A 19,736-nucleotide genomic window follows, 5' to 3' on the forward strand; every position below is an offset into this window, starting at 1 on the left:
TGCTGTTGGTGTAATTGTGTCAACACCTCCGACTTCATGGCCACCGGCAATAGCACTTGGAGGACCTCCTCTCCACCATCCGGGCGGAAACACCCGACGATAAAGCACCCCCTCCTTCTCCACCAGGCGATCCCAACTGCCGAAACAAAAGCATAGCAGACCTAGAAAGTTTCTTACGCTCCTCAGAGCTGGGCGGGGATTTCCGCCTCCAAAATACCAGCAGCTCTCCGATAACTGGATCGGCCTGCTGCTGAGCAGACATATCGCTGGTGGAATAACCAGGAAAGTGATACGATCTGGTTTACCTGAGTCACTAATCCGCCTTGGTCGACTTGACGCAAAGCAACTGGAACCGCTACACCTGGGCACAAATTCTGAACCTCCACCACGGATGGATTCTGGCGTGACAAGGCATCAGCATTGCGGTTGCTCTTACCTGATCTATACTTAAGCTCAAAGTTGAAGGCTGCCAACTGGGCAGCCCAACGCTGTTCCAAGGCACCCAGCTTAGCTGAGGTCAGGTAGCTAAGAGGGTTATTATCAGTGTAGACTACACACTTATGTCCCAGCAAGTACTCCCGGAACTTCTCGGTCATGGCCCACTTGAGCGCAAGAAACTCCAGCTTCATAGAACTGTAGTTTGAGGTATTGCGCTCAGTGGGCCTAAGACCTCGGCTACCATAAGCTATGGGACGCACCTTACCTTGTTGCTCTTGCGAGAGAACCGCCCCTAGCCCTCCATGGCTGGCGTCCACCTCCAAAATGAAAGGAAGAGAAAAGTCGGCATAGGCGAGTACGGAGGCTGTGGTAAGTCTACCCTTTAATTCCTCAAAGCTACTCTGACACTCAGTGGACCATGCCTCAGCAAACTCCCAGGACCCAGACTTTGACCTCTTTGGGGCTGCTAGCTCCGCCACCAACCTGTGGAGGGGGGCAGCCAGCCTCGCAAACCCCTCCACAAAGCGGCGGTAGTAGCTAGCAAACCCCAAAAATGACCGCAAACCTGCCACACTGGTTGGCTGAGGCCACTGGGAAACTGCCTCAATCTTGCCTGGATCAGTGGAGACCCCTTCTGATGAAATCACATGGCCCAAGTACTGCACCTCACGTTTGAAGAAGGCACACTTGGACAACTTGGCCTTCAAACCCTCCCTGAGTAATGGCTTAAGACTACCTCCATCCGAGCTAGGTGTTGGTCAACTGAAGAGGAGAAAACAACAATGTCATCAAGGTACAAGAGGAGAGACTGGCACTGTTGGTCCCCAAATAACCGCTCCATTAATCTTTGGAAGGTGCTGGGGGCGTTGCAAAGCCCGAACGGCATCCTGTTCCATTCAAAGAGCCCAAACGGAGTACAGAAAGCTGTCTTGGGTCTATTCTACCTCACTAACAGGGACCTGATTGTACCCACTGGCAAGGTCCTATGGTAGAAAACCAACGTGCCCCTGCCAGTGAGTCCAACGTCTCCTCGATACGGGGTAGGGGAAAGGCATCCTTCCTGGTCTTGGAGTTTAAATGACGGTAGTCTACACACATGCGTAGACTACCGTCCTTCTTTTTGACTAAACGATGGGCGAAGCGTAAGGGCTGCAGCTCTCTCTAATTACCTGGGCCTCAAGCAGTTGGTTAATGTGTGCCTTTACTACCTCGTACTCGGAAGGAGGAATACGTCTATACCGCTGACGCACAGGGACCTCATCTAGCAAGGGGATATCATGGGAAATGAGATTAGTACACCCCAAATCCCCATCGTGTATGAAAAACACAGATGAATACTTATCCAGTAGCGCCCTCACCTTACCTTGTTCTTCCACTGACAACACCGACAAGTCAATTGCCCTGATCTGCTCTTGTACAGACGGGGAAGCCTGGACAACTTGTGTACTCACCCTAGCTGAAACCTCCTGAACTTCAGTGACCTCTGGGGGTAAGCTAACCACATTAACATGGTGGACAGTGCCTACAACTGTGCTAGCATACACAACTACATCTATTGTACCCACATTAACCACAGGCATATAAGCTGTGCCATGGTCCACGTGTACCAGAGCAGGAGATGCCAACAAACCTGCTGGAAGACCAGAATCTGGTGGCTCAAACAAGGACTGTACCACTTGAGTACTGTGCAGAGCATGTTACGGCAACCAATTTCATGGTGCCCCCTGGGATGCGACACGCCCGGTGTCCACGCACTTTGACTCGACCCCCCTGATCTGAAACTGGCTGGACGTCAATGAAATGGCAATGCTGTAAGGCCTGGAAAACAGAAATAGGGGCCTGTGACACAACAGGTAAATCAAAAAGACTTGTGCCATGCTGGCCAAAGAGCTCCTGGTAGCAGCGGCTCAGGACGTTCATTCCCAGAACCCCAGGAACCTGAGCACACAAACCACCGGGAGGATCTCTGACCACCAGCACTCCGCACCCTAAGACCACGTGCCCACAAAGCTGTACATCCAGCTCTAAATAGCCGATATAAGGAATTGAGAGGCCATTCGCAGCCCGGAGCTGTAACCAGTGGCACGACCTAAGCTGTTCCTGACCCCACGACCCGAAATTTGTCAAGAAACAACTCTCTGTAATGGTGGACACCATGGAACCAGTGTCCACCAGGCAAGGTACCATAACCCCACCCATACACACGTCGAGTTGTGGACACGTCGACATAAAACGAGACATAAAATCGGCATCATTTAGAACACCCGAGCCTGTCTTTTCCCCGACCAAGCTGTGGCCCTGCAGCTCAGCGGGAACTAGTTTTCCGACGGCTGCCTGGACTGTGACTGCCCACCCCTCGTTACCGCGGAATCTGCACATGCTGGTGGAAAACGAGAAGGTCTCCGTTCTCCATCACAATCCCTGGCAAAGTGACCAGGCTGCTGACACCTTCTACAAATGATCTGATTAAGCCGGGATAATTGCGAACGCTGAGGATTTTGAATTTGAGCCACACTTTGAGTAAGTTGATTCAATTGTTGTTGCTGCTTTTTCAGCATTTCTCGCAACTCGCTCAATTTGGAAGTCGCCGAGATACTACTTCCCCCCGTGTGCTGATGTCCCTGTACCCCATACTGAATACCATAAGTGGAAGGAACTGATTGGCTTCGACCACGTGCCCCCCCAGGCATTCCCTCACGTTCCCAGCGAATAGCTTCGCTGCGAACGTTCAACAACATAGCAGTGGGTTGGCGGCGGACCAACTGTTTCAATTCACGTCGAAGCGCACAATCGCTCACATGTTCAACAAATTGATCTCTCAATAAAATATCCGCATTAGGCATACCATGGGGTGATTGACGTTTCACCTTATCCAGAAGATTCAACAGGGCCAGGGAGAACTCTAACAAGGTATCCCCATCCTGTTGTTTTCTGGAAAAAAATGACTCTTGAAGAGCTACGTACGAACTTGTGCAACCATACAATTCACGCAATGCCTGAATAATTTTGTTTGGATCCTCCCTCTCGTCCCTTGGTCGATATCGAATTTCCTCCCTCGCCTCTCCCTCCAAATGATCAACCAAGAAAAATGCTTGATCAACTGAAGAGAGATGGCGAAGCCGCATGCAGGCCTGAGCCTCCTCCACCCATTCCTCGACCATAACGCCGGACTTACCGTTAAATTTCAGGCACTTACGATCTCGAGGAACAAAAACGAAACGATCAGTTGCTGATGCACCGGTACCAGTGAGTGGAGGATATACAACGGCAGACACAGGAGCATTAGATGGGCCAGGTTGTGCAATTGGCACTTGCTCCTGTCGCAATCTTTCATTATCTGCCCTTAATTGGGCTACCAATTCTCTCAACTCACGTAGTTCGTCGTCCATAATTGCAAAACCCGCAATTACTTACCACTACTGATGCAAATATGAAACTTGGGATCTACTCTTCACACCCACAAAATTAAAAGGACTGCTGCTGCCCAGCTTCTGAAAAAGAAAAATGAAATACAAAATATCCAAAACAGAAATACACAAACAATACCCACGTTTTCTGCACTACACAACAGAGACCCTGCCGACTACACCAGAATGTGGCGAGGGAGCGGTACAGGTTAACACACACAAGCCCAAGTTTGTCTACTTGTAGAAAATTCGAATACGCCACCTGGGAGGGTTTCACCCAGGAAATAGAAATAAACCCCAGAGTTTGTTATTTGGTCACACAGGTTCGATTCTCTTAAAAATAAGTGTAGGCAGGAAACGTGGGCATCATATAAAAATACAAAATTTATTCACAATTTGAATCCAAGATAGAAAAATCACTTAAAATAGGCTCAATGATATGGTACCATTCATAGCAGCTCTCTCTCAGTGACGATGCAAAATAAATATACACAAAACGAAAATTCAAAAAGACAAAAACAGCACACAAAAATAAACTTAAATTATACCAAATTACAAAAACAAACTTAACAAAAGAAAATGTCCTCACTGGTAAAAAGGTCCAGTGACAGACAATTACACAAATAACAAAAACAAACAACCAGAAGGAAGAAACGTTAAACAAAACCAATTTACACAACTTCCAAATAAACAAAACAATATAATATAATTACAGGGCTGGGGTTACCCACCGGAGTGATCACCAGCGCTAGTTATCCAAAAGCACACTTCCACACACACACCCCACCGTGAACTCAGATCACACACTCGTACACTTCAAAAGTGTCACACGGCAAACGTTGAAGAAGCAGCACCACCACCACAAAAAGATCTTTCACCCGTGGGACCCCAGCTCCTGAAAGAAAGCAAAAACAAAATAAATAAATCTCAAACAGGAATGAATGAAAAGCAAATTGCAGTCACAATTCCACCGTAACACGATGGGCAACAGTCACCACAGCACAGTACAAGTCACCATATACAAATCTGCAAAAGAAACAAAATAAACAAAAAACTGTTAAAAGTTTGAGGAAAACAGGACTCGGAGCGGCCACGTCGTCCTTAGGCCAGCCCCAATAAATGTACAATCATCCACCCCAAAGTAAACCAAAAAAAGTCAGTTAAAACAAATCACAGAAACCAGACGGCAGCAGCAGAAGTCCCTTTAAATAGTTGTAATCCGATATCGTTCGCTCGGCGCGCTGCGGAGACAGAACCGAGCTGCAATAATAATCGCCCAGGACGAAAGGGAGAATCCTATAGCATGTGTGAATGATACAAACACAAACAGGGTTACTATTAATTGCACAATCACACGCCGAAATTCCCCCCCGTAAACCCAACAAAACTTACCAAATGCGGATAGACGAGTTTTACAATCAGTTCACCGCTCAGGATACACAGCCTTCAAATAACCCGCTGGTAAAACTGAAGTACAGGGACTGCACATTACTCAAACCACCCGTCCCTCAGTGAAACGAGACCTGGCTTACAATAAAACTTCCTCATACCTGAAAGGAGGGCAGTAATCGCATCCAAAACAGCATCCGGAGAAACACACAAACCGATGAAAAGACAGGCTGGTGTACAACAAGCAAGCTATTAGTGCAACAAGCAATAATAAACAGTTAGCAAAATGCTACGTGCTAACAGCACATACCTGAAACAAAACAGAAAAAGGGGGAGGATCCGGACGTGACGCATCCCAGGCTGCAACCAACCAGGCCTGAAATAGTGCCCACTCGCTGCTGATTGGTGCTCATGAGCGTCAATCACCAGCCTTACCTCATTCATACTGCCTTACCTCATTCATACTGTCACACAAGCTTTATAATGACAGTGATAGTAAGAGTTTTACACTTTCTGCGTACGTTGAATACGGGAGGCGGCTCATGCGAAAGCGAGATATTTTACTTCATAACTTCTTAAATATGGATATTCTTTTACACAAATGTATTGCTTCGCTTCAGAAGGCCTTTATTAACCCCCCGGAGCCGTGTGGAGCACATATTTATGATGGATGGATGTGGTTGGAAGCACTTTCTTCAGCTCATACTCGTTGATCATTATCACTGTCATTATAAAGCTTGGATGCGTCAGGATATTCATTAATATTTTTTTGATTATGTTCATCAGGCACAAGAAAGTCATATACACCTAGGATGGCTTGAGGGTGAGTAAAGCTTGGGCTAATTTTCATTTCAAAGTGAACTAATCTTTTAAGTGCAATTGTGTTGTGTGTAGCAAATTAGCTCAAAAGAGAAAATATTAATAATTAATCATAACTCGTTATAATTATAAATATTCAAATCAATTAATCAAATTAACTTAATGTAGCTGAAGTAATATTACAATCAATCTGTTCGGCCAGTGAACACAGTGTTGATCATCTATCAACTTTCCAGGAAGGATGTTTTCGTTGGCCACAGAAAAATATGGCTTTCTTAGCTCATAGCTGTGATCTTAATCGTTATCAGGGACATTGGTTTTATAAGCAGATCAGAATCAACTTGCAAGAATGTGCACACAAGTTTTAACTAAATCACAAACACATAGCTAGGCTAAACACACACAAACATACAATTCATGCGTACATAGGAAATGAGAGAGTGGAATGAAGCAATGAAAAGAGTCAAAATTAACAAGCTACCCCACAGATCATTTATTATATTTCAAATTTGGTTGTGAGCAAAAATGCAAGTAGGGCTCGTTGCAGCCTGCGGTGAACATCCAAACCTGCCCACATCCAAGTGTGACATCTCACATCTCACGCCCGTGCCCAATACATCCCCACTAAACCACTTTTCTGTAGGTAATTTCATTGGTTACAGTGACGGGAAGGTTTAGGGATCAGTGCTGGGTGTAGGCAATCAGTACTGTGATTGACATGAGCAATAAAATCTTAAGAATCGGCTGCAGGGCAGCATGGGCCTGGCTTCTGATGTCACACTTGGATGTGGGCTGGGCTGGATATCCACCGCAGGTGCCGTTTTTGTGTGTGTCCCTTTAAATGCAAATGAGCTGTGGCTCCCTGCCCCCCTTCCAGAAGAGGGCGGAATCCTTTACACAAGCAGCTCTGTCCAGTGTTGGAACAGTTTCTAGTAAACGTCCCTCACATATTCGTGGGCTAAGCACATTCTCTACTAACTGATCACAAATCATTTCATCAGTATTGACACCGAACTCATATGAGACATCACCTCTCAACAAACTCTCGTGAGGTGCTTGACAGTAGCTGAAGGCCATGCCTTCTGTAAAAGATATGTTAGCTTGTGTCACAAAGTTGGCTTTCAATAATTTGTAGGTAATTTTCAATGATCCACAGCCATGTGCTGAACAGCATAGCAGGCTCACCATGGCAAGGCAAAAAAAAAACCCAGGAAAGGCATCTTAGCAACAGCAATCTTTGTGCCCAACGATAGTGAAAAAAAAGCCTAATCCTCATTGTCAATTTGTGGTGTCTGTCAGGAGTTAATAAACAAGCACACTTCATCCATCTTGTTTATTCATCACTTCTGTTCTCCACACATTACATCACTTCAGCAGTTCTGACAACCATTGAAAAGAGTACTCAATAATACAATCCTACCTGTGAACACAAAACACATTATTGATTTTTCATACAGTAGTTTTCTGGGTCATAACATGTTAAAGAATATCAAAGACATTTTTGTAAGCTTGTATACTGTTACAATAAATTATATATTGGCGTATTTAAAAAAAATCTGTTTCTTTAACTTTGTATATCACATGGTATGTCCACACTTTGCTTTCTGTTTTCATTTAACTGGTGTGTAAAAAAAAAACCTGGTGTTCCTACACAATATACACCGATCAGGCATAACATTATGAGCACTGACAGCTGAAGTGAATAACACTGATTATCTCTTCTGCTACTGTAGATCAAACTGCTCAAGAAGTTAATGCTGGTTCTGATAGAAAGGTGTCAGAATACACAGTGCATCAGTTTGTTGTGTATGGAGCTGCAGACCCATGCTGACCCCTGTCCACTGCCAAAAGAGCCAACAGTGGACACGTGAGCATCAGAACTGGACCACGGAGCAATGGATGAAGGTGGCCTGGTCTGATGAATCATGGTTTCTTTTACATCACGTGGATGGCCGGGTGCGTGTGCATCACTTACCTGGGGAACACATGGCACCAGGATGCACTATGGGAAGAAGGCAAGCCGGCGGAAGCAGTGTGATGCTTTGGGCAATGTTCTGCTGGGAAACCTTGGGTCCTGCCATCCATGTGGATGTTACTTTGACACGTACCACCTACCCAAGCAGGATAATGCTCCTGCCACAAAGCAAAAATGGTTCAGAAATGGTTTGAGGAGCACAACAACGAGTTTGAGGTGTTGACTTGACCTACAAATTCCCCAGATCTCAATCCAATCGAGCATCTGTGGGATGTGCTGAACAAACAAGTCCGATCGATGGAGGCTCCACCTCACAACTTACAGGACTTAAAGGATCTGCTGCTAACATCTTGGTGCAGATACCACAGCACACCTTCAGGGGTCTAGAGGAGTCCATGCCTCAACAGGTCAGGGGAGACCAACACAATATTAGGAAGATTGTCATAATGTTATGCCTGATTGGTGTATTTATAAGGGTTTCTCTGGGATTACTATGTGTTTTAGTTCTGTGACATGGTTTTCAGTTTGTTGCTATGGTTTTTCATTGATTTGTTTATGTGCTACACCTGTTGTTAATGTGAGCAATGTATATGGCACCACAAAGAGTTTTAGACAAAACAAATATGCATAATCAAATTTGTGACACGTTTTATTTAGAAAACTGTTTGTAATTCACTCACATCTTGGATTAAACTATCACTCTTACAGTATTCATCATTCTATGCATTATTTTGCAGTTCCTAATAAAATTACCATTTTTATTTTCTCAGAAAACATTTTTATTCATTATTTATATACAGGTCCTTCTCAAAAAATTAGCATATTGTGATAAAAGTTCATTATTTTCCATAATGTAATGATAAAAATTAAACTTTCATATATTTTAGATTCATTGCACACCAACTGAAATATTTCAGGTCTTTTATTGTTTTAATACTGATGATTTTGGCATACAGCTCATGAAAACCCAAAATTCCTCAAAAAATCTCAAAAAAATCTCAAAAAATTAGCATATTTCATCCGACCAATAAAAGAAAAGTGTTTTTAATACAAAAAAAAAGTCAACCTTCAAATAATTATGTTCAGTTATGCACTCAATACTTGGTCGGGAATCCTTTTGCAGAAATGACTGCTTCAATGCGGCGTGGCATGGAGGCAATCAGCCTGTGGCACTGCTGAGGTGTTATGGAGGCCCAGGATGCTTCGATAGCAGCCTTAAGCTCATCCAGAGTGTTGGGTCTTGCGTCTCTCAACTTTCTCTTCACAATATCCCACAGATTCTCTATGGGGTTCAGGTCAGGAGAGTTGGCAGGCCAATTGAGCACAGTAATACCATGGTCAGTAAACCATTTACCAGTGGTTTTGGCACTGTGAGCAGGTGCCAGGTCGTGCTGAAAAACGAAATCTTCATCTCCATAAAGCTTTTCAGCAGATGGAAGCATGAAGTGCTCCAAAATCTCCTGATAGCTAGCTGCATTGACCCTGCCCTTGATAAAACACAGTGGACCAACACCAGCAGCTGACATGGCACCCCAGACCATCACTGACTGTGGGTACTTGACACTGGACTTCAGGCATTTTGGCATTTCCTTCTCCCCAGTCTTCCTCCAGACTCTGGCACCTTGATTTCCGAATGACATGCAAAATTTGCTTTCATCTGAAAAAAGTACTTTGGACCACTTCTCTGTAGCCCAGGTCAGGCGCTTCTGCCGCTGTTTCTGGTTCAAAAGTGGCTTGACCTGGGGAATGCGGCACCTGTAGCCCATTTCCTGCACACGCCTGTGCACGGTGGCTCTGGATGTTTGTACTCCAGACTCAGTCCACTGCTTCCGCAGGTCCCCCAAGGTCTGGAATCGGTCCTTCTCCACAATCTTCCTCAGGGTCCGGTCACCTCTTCTCGTTGTGCAGCGTTTTTTGCCACACTTTTTCCTTCCCACAGACTTCCCACTGAGGTGCCTTGATACAGCACTCTGGGAACAGCCTATTCGTTCAGAAATTTCTTTCTGTGTCTTACCCTCTCGCTTGAGGGTGTCAATGATGGCCTTCTGGACAACAGTCAGGTCGGCAGTCTTACCCATGATTGCGGTTTTGAGTAATGAACCAGGCTGGGAGTTTTTAAAAGCCTCAGGAATCTTTTGCAGGTGTTTAGAGTTAATTAGTTGATTCAGATGATTAGGTTAATAGCTCGTTTAGAGAACCTTTCCTTGATATGCTAATTTTTTGAGATAGGAATTTTGGGTTTTCATGAGCTGTATGCCAAAATCATCAGTATTAAAACAATAAAAGACCTGAAATATTTCAGTTGGTGTGCAATGAATCTAAAATATATGAAAGTTTAATTTTTATCATTACATTATGGAAAATAATGAACTTTTATCACAATATGCTAATTTTTTGAGAAGGACCACTATGTGTGTGTGTGTGTGTGTGTGTGTGTGTGTGTGTGTGTGTGTGTGTGTGTGTGTACAGGTGATAGCAGCATGCACTGTGCTGCATAACATCTGCCTTGGTGTTGGTGACATTATACCACCAGAAGACAGCAAAGAGGAAGAGGAGGATGATGTGGAAGCGTACAATCCAGGGGAGGCAGTATCTGGTGCAGCATGGCGTTTGAGACTGTGCAACCAAGTGTCTGCCTTACAGGATGTCAACCAGGACCATGACTACATAATTCATCCCAATTAAAAATGTAAAGTTGAACACTTTTTAATAACAGGCTAAAAATACAATTTTTCTATGAAATAGTCTTTACTTTTGTGTATGTCACTCAGAAAAAAAACAACAACTCTAAAAATACCTTCAGTGCTTAAAGGGCTAAACTTAACTTATTATATTAAACTTTATACAGCATTGCAATTGATTAACTTTTATTGGGTTATTTTATTTTAAGGTCGTGTATAACCCATACTGTTCTTTTTCTTCTTAGGTTTTCTAGGAACTCAGCATGATAATTCACACAACACAAGGCATCTTTTTCACTTTTTTTTTTTTTTTTACATTTTATTTAGGTTAATGAGTAACAAAATTAATCTTTTCATTAATGAATGCATTTAGCCATTTAGAATTTATTCATTTAAACATTTAGTTAACAATATAATTTTTTTTTACCTTTTTAATTTTTTTTTTACATTGTAAATAGCAAATATAGTAAATATAAATTAACTATTAATTCTGTAATAGTAGTAAATATTGTGAATATTTTTCATTGTTACATTTTATCGATTAGTTTTTCAAGCAAATTAAAGAGCCTGTCACTCCTTGCCCTGTCTTCTATGTCTCTTCTCTCTTCCCACTCCTTCTGGCGTGCCATGTCTTCCTTCAGTAGCTCAAGAAGTGGGTCTGATTTGGATTTTCTCTTTCTTGAGCGAACTGCCTCTTCTATCTCTGCCTCCTCATCCTGTTCTGCTCTGGGTAAGGTCAGAACTACAACCTGGCTGAGGCTCATCATCAGGAAGTGAAGCAATGAGAACAGCAGGGGAAATGGAGGGCCTCTGGCCCAGCATCTCATCCATCAGAACAAACCAGGGCCAGATTTCGGCTGTTGGCTTTCCACTGCTAAGGCCCTCACCTGACCCTGGATGTTTGCATTCCCAAGCCAAAAAAAGGTAAATGGTGGCATAAATGGCATTAAATATTCTGATCTTAAGTTTGTAAAGGCGTCAATACAATTTAAGGCTAAAATGTTGAGCTAATTATCAACATGAGGTATTCTAGGAGAAAAGAAATTTAAAATGTCAATTTTATAGAGTTGAGACACCTTTGACATGGACTGTACAAGGGTACTTACATCTTAGCTTAACTTGTATCTTGTTTTTAAATTGTCCCACTTTTTCTTTGCTTGTGCTGGTGTCACTTTACTGACCAGGGGCCCGTTCTTTGTACGTCGCTAACTCAGTTAGCTGGATTTGATTGTTGACGATTTGGCATGATCTTGGATCGTTTGGTTCTTCGAAGCTCATCCTAGACTTGCTGTCATAGCAACAGGTCCGTAAGCTCAAACCTGCTCGGGAGCAGGCTTATTTCATGTAAACAGGATTAGATTGAGGCTTTATAGGCGGAGGAGATAGGGAAGTCTGTCGCAGCCATGTCTTGTCCGTTTTTACGCGAGCAACCTGTTGCGGAAGGTGCGAGAATAATTCGCAGAGCTTTTCAAATTAATCGGGTATTGCGGGATAGACAGGATCCTTTAGCCCAGCGCGAAAGTGTAATTGTTGAGAGATACCTTTTTTCTCGTGAGGGTGTCATTTACATCATTAATTTGTTGGAACCACACATTAAGTGTTCAACACGGAGGAGTCGGGCTTTGACAACTGCACAGACTGTGTGCATTGCCCTGAGATTCTTTGCGAGTGGCACTTTCCTTTATACTATTGGAGACGCAGAGAACTTAGTGAAAAGTGCTGTCTGTCGTGCCATTCGCAAAGTTTACCTGGCACTCAAGCAGTTTTTAGGGGTTTTTGTGGTATTGTGGCAATCATGACCATGCCAAAAAGTATGACTAACAGTATGTGTCATTCAGGCTTCCCTAACGTGATTGGTGCCATAGACTGCACACACATCCCCATCAAGGCCCCACCTGGCCCAAATGAAGGAGATTTTGTGAACCGAAAGGGGGTTCACAGTGTAAATGTGCAGGTAAGTTACTATTACAATTTTTAATATTCCAGATTAGTAATTTATTACATTTAAAAAAAGGAATGAAATCAAAAAGTATGCAGATGACTGACTAAAATCTCACAGATGGTGTGTGACTCTATGTTCCATATTACAAATGTGGAAGCAAAATGGCCAGGATCAGTGCATGACTCAAGAATTTTCAGAGAGTCACATTTATGCACATTATTTGAATGTGGTAAGGGAACATAAATGTCAAGCTCACAGTATTACACACACACTTATGCTGAGCCTAACAAAACTGCATTTTTCCATTATACAAGGGATTTTGATGGGATCCTGCTTGGAGACAGGGGCTATGCCTGCAGGCAGTATTTTATGACGCCCTTCCCTGACCCAAACCCTGGACCACAAACCCGTTACAATGCAGCTCTAGCCAGGACAAGGGCACGCATTGAAATGACCTTTGGGCAACTAAAGGAAAGATTTCAGTGTCTGAAAAGTCTGAGGGTTGCACCTGACAGGGCCTGTGACATAATTGTTGCATGTGCCATATTGCATAACATCGCCACTATCAGAAAGGAGAGGATCCCTGTGGTGGGGGTGCAGCCTGATGATGACCTCCAGCCAGTGCACTTGGACCAACCTAGTGGCAGAGCTGCACGGGACAGAATTGTGGAACACCATTTTTGAATGTGTAATAAAAGACAAATATGCTTAGTTCCCTGAGTTTTATTTAAACAATTCTTTATAAAGAAAAGCCAGCAAGTCATCTTTTGCCTGCAATTAGAGATAGTAGTATTGGTGACTTTACATAACTATGTGTCAAATGGTGTATTAGCACTTACTCTGAAGGTCCTTTTGAAGCAACTCTATCTTTAGAGCAATTTTTCTCTTTTTCAAGTTGTCAAGTTCAATTTCTCCTCTTAACTTGCGTTTTTTCAGCTCAAAATACTCAATTTTTTGTTGAAGATGCCGTTTATAGAGGGAACGGATGTCACCCTGTCATTTTGTAAAATAAAAAAAATAAATAAAAAAAAATAAAAGGTCAAAACATGCCTCATGCAACAAAAGTAAAAAGTAAAAGTACAACACTGTCCACCTCTGTATTAGTTCTTTGTGCAGACTCTTCTGCAAGCCTTTCTGTAGGCCTTTCTCTAGGTGTGGACTCCTGCAACTCAAATTGCAGACAGAAAGAATAGGTACACAAGTAGGCTATATACAAATTAGTGTAAAGGTATTTATGCACTTACAGGTTCTTCCTCCAAAGGACAGTCTTCTGAGAGGGTTTCTTCACTGTCCTGTGCAATGGAAATAAATGGGTATTACAGAGTGTTGCACTTTCTTCCCTTTATGCAAGTTAGAAAAAGTACACAACTTACTGCATATGCTTCAGCCACCACTTGCATGGGAACAGGTAAAATTGTTGGTGTATTATGTAAAACTGCAAAAAAGAGGGGATTAACTAAAAGTTGTAAAACTAAAAGTTGTATTAACTAAAAGTTTAGAAGTTTTCACTTTCACAAAGAGTTGAAATGACTGTACCAGCCATTTGGATTATACTTCATTTAATGCAGCAACAAATAATTTTACAGTGTACTAAGAGAATTGAAAGCTCATTTAGCCTACCAGTAATGAAGGTGTTGCTGCTACTGGTCCCTGTCTTTGGGTCTGAGGAAGAGCTGCCCCCAGGGATGCCCTCCACAATGGTTCGGTTTTCATTCAATCCAAGGGCCAGCTCCTCTGCTGGGGTATATTGTGGTGGTGCAGGACCACCACCTGTTTTTTTTTTTTTTTCAGCCTTTTTCTTGGTGGCTGTTATAAACATCAAACACATCATTTAACAGTGGCTTTTAAAAAGAAGGGGAAAAAAAGTGGCTTTTTAAAATAAAGACAGTATGAATTAAAGGCTACCATTTTGTAGAATATTCTTGTATTTCACTTTTACTTGTTCCCATGTTCTAGTGGGTCCAGTGGTGGCTCTGACATTAAAGAAAGTAAATATTAAATTATTAAAATGCAAAAACACATACTGTAGAAAATGATAGAAACATCTACTATGGACAGCACTTACGCATTTAATTTGTCTGCTACTTTTTGCCAGCCCACTCTCCTGGCTTTTGCAGACTTTGAGGTGTTCCCTGTCGTTGTAATTAACGACTCAAATTCGGCATAACCTTCCATTAAAAGCTCTTGTTCTGCTTGGGAGAAAAATTGGGCACGTTCTTTGGCCATGCTGAACAGCCAATAGCAGCGTTGCTGATCAATGTTTCTACTATTGATACATATCCCCTTTTAAGCCAACACATGAACGCGCAATTATCTCAGATAACTCAATCCAGCGATACTAATCATACACAACAGGTGTGTTCGAAGAACCCAATTAGCGGGATCATGATTAGCACGATGATATCATCTTGGATGTGTCATTTGATCTCGGATGTAATAAGCGACATACGAAGAACGGGCCCCAGGTCCATTTTCTCCAGAATAAATCTACAATCATAAAAAAAAAAAAAAAAAACTTAGATCCACTAAAATAACATAAGCATAACATGACAATTTAAAGAGAGAGAGTGAAAAAAAATCAAAATGCTGTGTGTTTAGTAAAGACAAGGAAAGAGTTCAAGAAATCTGCTTGAAGATACTCTTTCTGTCTAACAGAATGACTTCCCACTCTTTAAACCTCCCATCTTACCTCCAGCCATACAAGGCTGTATTTTTAGCCCAAGTGAAGAGATCAGAATGTTCCTGTCTCAGTCTGATGTCTCTGTATTTTTCTTGCTCCCTATTCAAAACAAACTTTAACATGACACATTTATACATGTAGTTATCACCTTCCATGTACCCTCTGGTAGTGTTTGGTCATTTTAGGTAGTTTGTTTTAAATTCAAATTTGAAACAGATTTGCAAACACCAATACTTCATTTTGAAAAAAAAAAAAAGTTGATAGTCCATCTTGATCTAGTAGTGCTACACCATGGTATGATATTCTTTATTTTTTTCCACCAGATGGCACCAATTCCTCCCTCCATTCATTTGTATTTTAAACGTTTTAGCCTTTTCCTCTTAAATAAATAATGTATTAATTATATAATAGTATACACAGTTTTTAAATAGTTTTATTTTATTAATACTATATTTAATTTCTATACTTGATTTAGTTAAAAGGTGCATAATATGTGAATATTGCCAGTCATAAAGAATAAATGTCATTGAACAAGATACAATTAACATTCATTTCATAAAACTAAAAGTAGAAATCAATTTATTATCAAATTATTGTGAGATTATTGTCTTGGGTACATTTCTACAGTGAATATGAAAGTGACCCCGATATGAACAATACCAGAGGATTAAACAAATGAACTATTTCTTGCCATGTGGCAAAGTACTGTTGTAGACGTTTACAAATCACTAAACACTTGTAAGCATGTGTACCATATAACTACCAACTGAGATAATACAACTTTAAAAAAAAAAACAAAAGACAAGCTTGAAACTACTTACATTTAAACACCACATCTTCGCTTGCCGCCACCTCCGCCATTTTTTTCAAATAAATAACGGTTGTTAACAGCAACGCAAAGAATTGTGGGCTATCTGCAGCAGCAAAGGATACACCTTGTGCATCCTCCGAATGGACTACTTGCACAGCTACTTCCGCTTTCTACTTATTACGGCTCGAGCGTTTCCGGTCAGCGTTCATTGCACTTATATACAGAGAGCTTCTTGTGAAAACGCAGATTATTACTGCATTTTAGGGCAGCGAAATGTTTTTTAAACAATTAATCATATTCTCTGCATTAACATTAATTATCTTCAACCTGCTGAAATGTTTATTAATATATTTCCCTTCCAAATGCGCATTCAGAATAATAAATAAATATATTTCCCCACTAACCTTCCGCCGTCAAGTGCTCGTCTTCTCATTAGCAGTGTTTTTCTCTTAGTCATCATATTTCATACCTGTTAAATTTACATTTAAATGAATTTGACTGATAAACACAGGAAGTGTTTTACTATGGTAAGTGTAGTAACGATGGGTGACAACGCATTATCACGATGGCAAGACAAAAAAAAAGTTAAAACTGCTCTTTTATTCCAGTGTTTGAAATAGTTGAATGAGTGTGATAACTGCTTTAACGGTGTTATTAATTAATCTTAAAGAATAACGCAATGACAGCGCAACTACCTTGAATATTAGGATTTTTGGCATAAATGTGTGAATTACATAAATAGTTGTCAGAAAAAAATGGCACAGAATAGAGACTAAAATATTCTGTTCATTCTGATCTTATTTATCACGTCTCACACTGCAGCTTCGCAATCACTAGTAGAGCACTGACACCCTGTGGTGAAAGAATCACAGCTTATGTTGGATTAAAACTTAAAGTTCCGTTGAGTTTGGAAAGGTCTGTACACGGTAATCATCAGAATCTCTTCTCTTGTCTCTGAATATGTCTGGAATTTAAAATCATCCCGAGGACTTTCGTTTTAAGAGGGGTTTAGTTATCTATGTGATAACGGCGCATTAAAAATATATATAACCGGAAACAACTGAGCCGTAATATTTCAAACCGGATGTGCGTCACGAGGCTCAGTGCAAGTAGTCCATTCCTGTGAAAAAAGGACGCATTCCAAGGTCGCGTTCAGAGAGTCCTACTTACTTTTGTGAAATGATACAGCCTCGATGACGTGTGCAACCTCCGAATGCGACCTCTAGAGGACGCAACCTTCGAAATGAGACACAGCTAATGTTTACATGTACTTTACTCACATAATTCGAAGCATGCATACAGCATGCATGACGAACATCTTGTAAAGATCCATTTGAGCGTTATATTAGCTGTGTGAACTTTGTTTATGCACTGTATTGTCAGGGTTGGTGGTGGTGAAAGGAGCGAGTACCCAATAATGCAGGAATGCAGGCTTTATTCAACAATAAAAATAAAACAAAAACTACCCCATGGGGGAAAACAGACTTGACAATCACAATAAAGACAGGACTGGGAGCGCGAGTGTCCGAATCCCGACACTAAAACGAAACCAAACTAGACATGGGTGCCGGGATCCGAACGCCACGCTCCCAACATGAAACTACACGCAGACAAGAGAGCGCACGGCCCGAGAACACTCGAGACCGTACGCTCACACAAAAACAGGACAAGAACGGGAGTGTCAGAGCTCTGTCACAAAACCAAGAAATAAACTAGACCGAAGTGACAGAACCCTGACATGTATAGTCAAGAGCTGGTGGGGCAGGAGGGAGCGTGCCATTTAAAGGGGCGGCGCACTGCAAAAATCAGTGTGTAGTTAATGATGCCCCAAAATAGGCAGTTAAAAAAATGAATAAAAAAAAATCTATGGGGTATTTTGAGCTGAAACTTCACAGACACATTCAGGAGACACCTTAGACTTATATTACATCTTGTGAAAAAGCAATCTAGGGCACCTTTAAGTACACATAACAAAGGTTTTCTTGTTCATTTTAAATAAAAATGATCCAAGTTGGGTTTACCTAAAAAGTATGATGCAAAAATGGTGCATGCATCATTTAAGTAAATTCAACACTTTTAGATTCAATTTTTTTTCCAGTGTGCAACAGGATTTTATCACTACCTGCCCAACCCTAGGTTTTATCACTCAGTAATTTGCTGAGTGGTAAAGTATACATTTCTCCACAATTTCAATGGATTTTCCTCACTATCCAGAACAGGGGACAACAGGTAGCTGCTCAGCTCTGCTTCTACTGTTTGATGAAATGACAAAGTAGGTATAGTTGAAGATGTCACCTCACCTACTTTGAAAAAACTTTCTAATGACCTCTTTGGCATCTTTGCTTCTGCTGAAGTTGTAGAGCGCTCTGTACTCTCTGTGGGACTTTCCCTGCAGACTGCAGCTGCTGACTCCATCTCCTTTTTTTTAATGTTTGATTTTAGTGTCCACATTTGTTGTTCAGGTAAACCTATGGTCACTGCGTTATGTTTTGGATTACTTTAGTTTCAAAAATATTTCAGAAAGTTGTTCCCTTTCAGTCGGTCACGTTCGACGTACGTCAGTAGTGACCGACGAATTGGGATATCGCTAGAGAGCCCTATCAGCTTCGAGTGAACTAAAACAAGCCAATGGAATTGCCGTGCGATATTTGCATAATGCGCACCGCCTCCGACAGGTGTATATAAATAGGAAGCAGATGCAATCGCACTCTGTCTTTCGCTTCGGAGCCAACAGTTGGTGTCCAGCTTCAGACTTCACAAGAGTGAAACTAAACAGCCTTGGAGATTCAGCGTCTGTTTGTGTTGGCGTTAAGGCACAACAGCGAGGTCGCGAGCTTCCCGGGGAGCCTGAGCTTAAGCTCTCAACTGCTGTTTTAACAGCAACTGAATTCCCATATAAAACGCAGTTGTCTGTTGCGATTTGGGCTGGTTCCTCCCGGTGTGTTCGGGGAGTGGTGTACCTGAACACATTGCGTCACTCCCTGTGTGCTTCAGCACGAGAGAGCTGACTCTTCCCCTTCTAAAAGAGCTTCACAGACAGACACTGCGTCTTTTTCAAGACGTCATTCTGTCTGTGCGTTTCTGGAGGCGGTCGTTTCCTATCCTCACTGACGGCCACAATCACTTTCTCTCATGTCTGCTTAGCGTGCTGAGACTGCGTTTGTGGGTGGTTCATATTCTCTTATGAGAATATGCCCACGTCGGCGCGTTGTTTGTCTCGCCTTTCTCGTAAGGGCTTGAGCGTTCAGCGCGCCGTGTGCCGTCGAGCTGCCGGCTGACAGCGCGCGTTGCCATGGAAACCCTGCGCGTCGTCTGGCGCTCTAGATGCACAGTCGAGACTTGAGCGCCTTTAATGAGGTGGAGTCCCCTCACTTATTCCCCGATCTAGTTTATTTTTCTGAATAAGAAAAATACTACTTTGGTTAATAAGCCTGGGTGACCAGAGGATCACAGTGGGGCTATACCCGCCGAGCCATTCTCCGTGGGCCCCCCACTCCTCTAGTGCATCGCAAACATGTTGTGACTATGTCCGTGGGTGGTTCATGTTTAATAAAACATGGCCACGTCGGCGCCCAGTGCGCCGTGTGTCGTCCA

General features: G+C 42.3%; 1 protein-coding gene across 3 annotated transcripts; it reads right to left on the reverse strand.

The window, feature by feature from the left end:
* Positions 1-2,329: 2,329 nt before the first annotated feature.
* Positions 2,330-5,545, reverse strand: LOC125254264. Of its 3 annotated transcripts, XM_048168815.1 has the most exons (4): positions 5,396-5,545; positions 5,238-5,312; positions 4,577-5,141; positions 2,330-3,929 (listed from the first exon to the last, which is right to left on the reverse strand). In XM_048168815.1, the coding sequence occupies exon 4, from the start codon at positions 3,825-3,827 to the stop codon at positions 2,754-2,756; it is 1,074 nt and encodes a 357-aa protein (XP_048024772.1). In that variant the 5' UTR covers positions 3,828-3,929; positions 4,577-5,141; positions 5,238-5,312; positions 5,396-5,545; the 3' UTR covers positions 2,330-2,753. The 3 variants fall into 3 exon arrangements, with proteins under 3 accessions (XP_048024772.1, XP_048024773.1, XP_048024771.1); XM_048168816.1 differs by lacking the exon at positions 5,238-5,312 and having other exon boundaries at positions 4,577-4,740; XM_048168814.1 differs by having other exon boundaries at positions 5,238-5,545.
* Between the last annotated feature and the right edge of the window lie 14,191 nt (positions 5,546-19,736).

This window comes from Megalobrama amblycephala, linkage group LG19, assembly GCF_018812025.1.
Source record: "Megalobrama amblycephala isolate DHTTF-2021 linkage group LG19, ASM1881202v1, whole genome shotgun sequence".
NCBI classification, from domain to species: Eukaryota; Metazoa; Chordata; class Actinopteri; order Cypriniformes; family Xenocyprididae; genus Megalobrama; species Megalobrama amblycephala.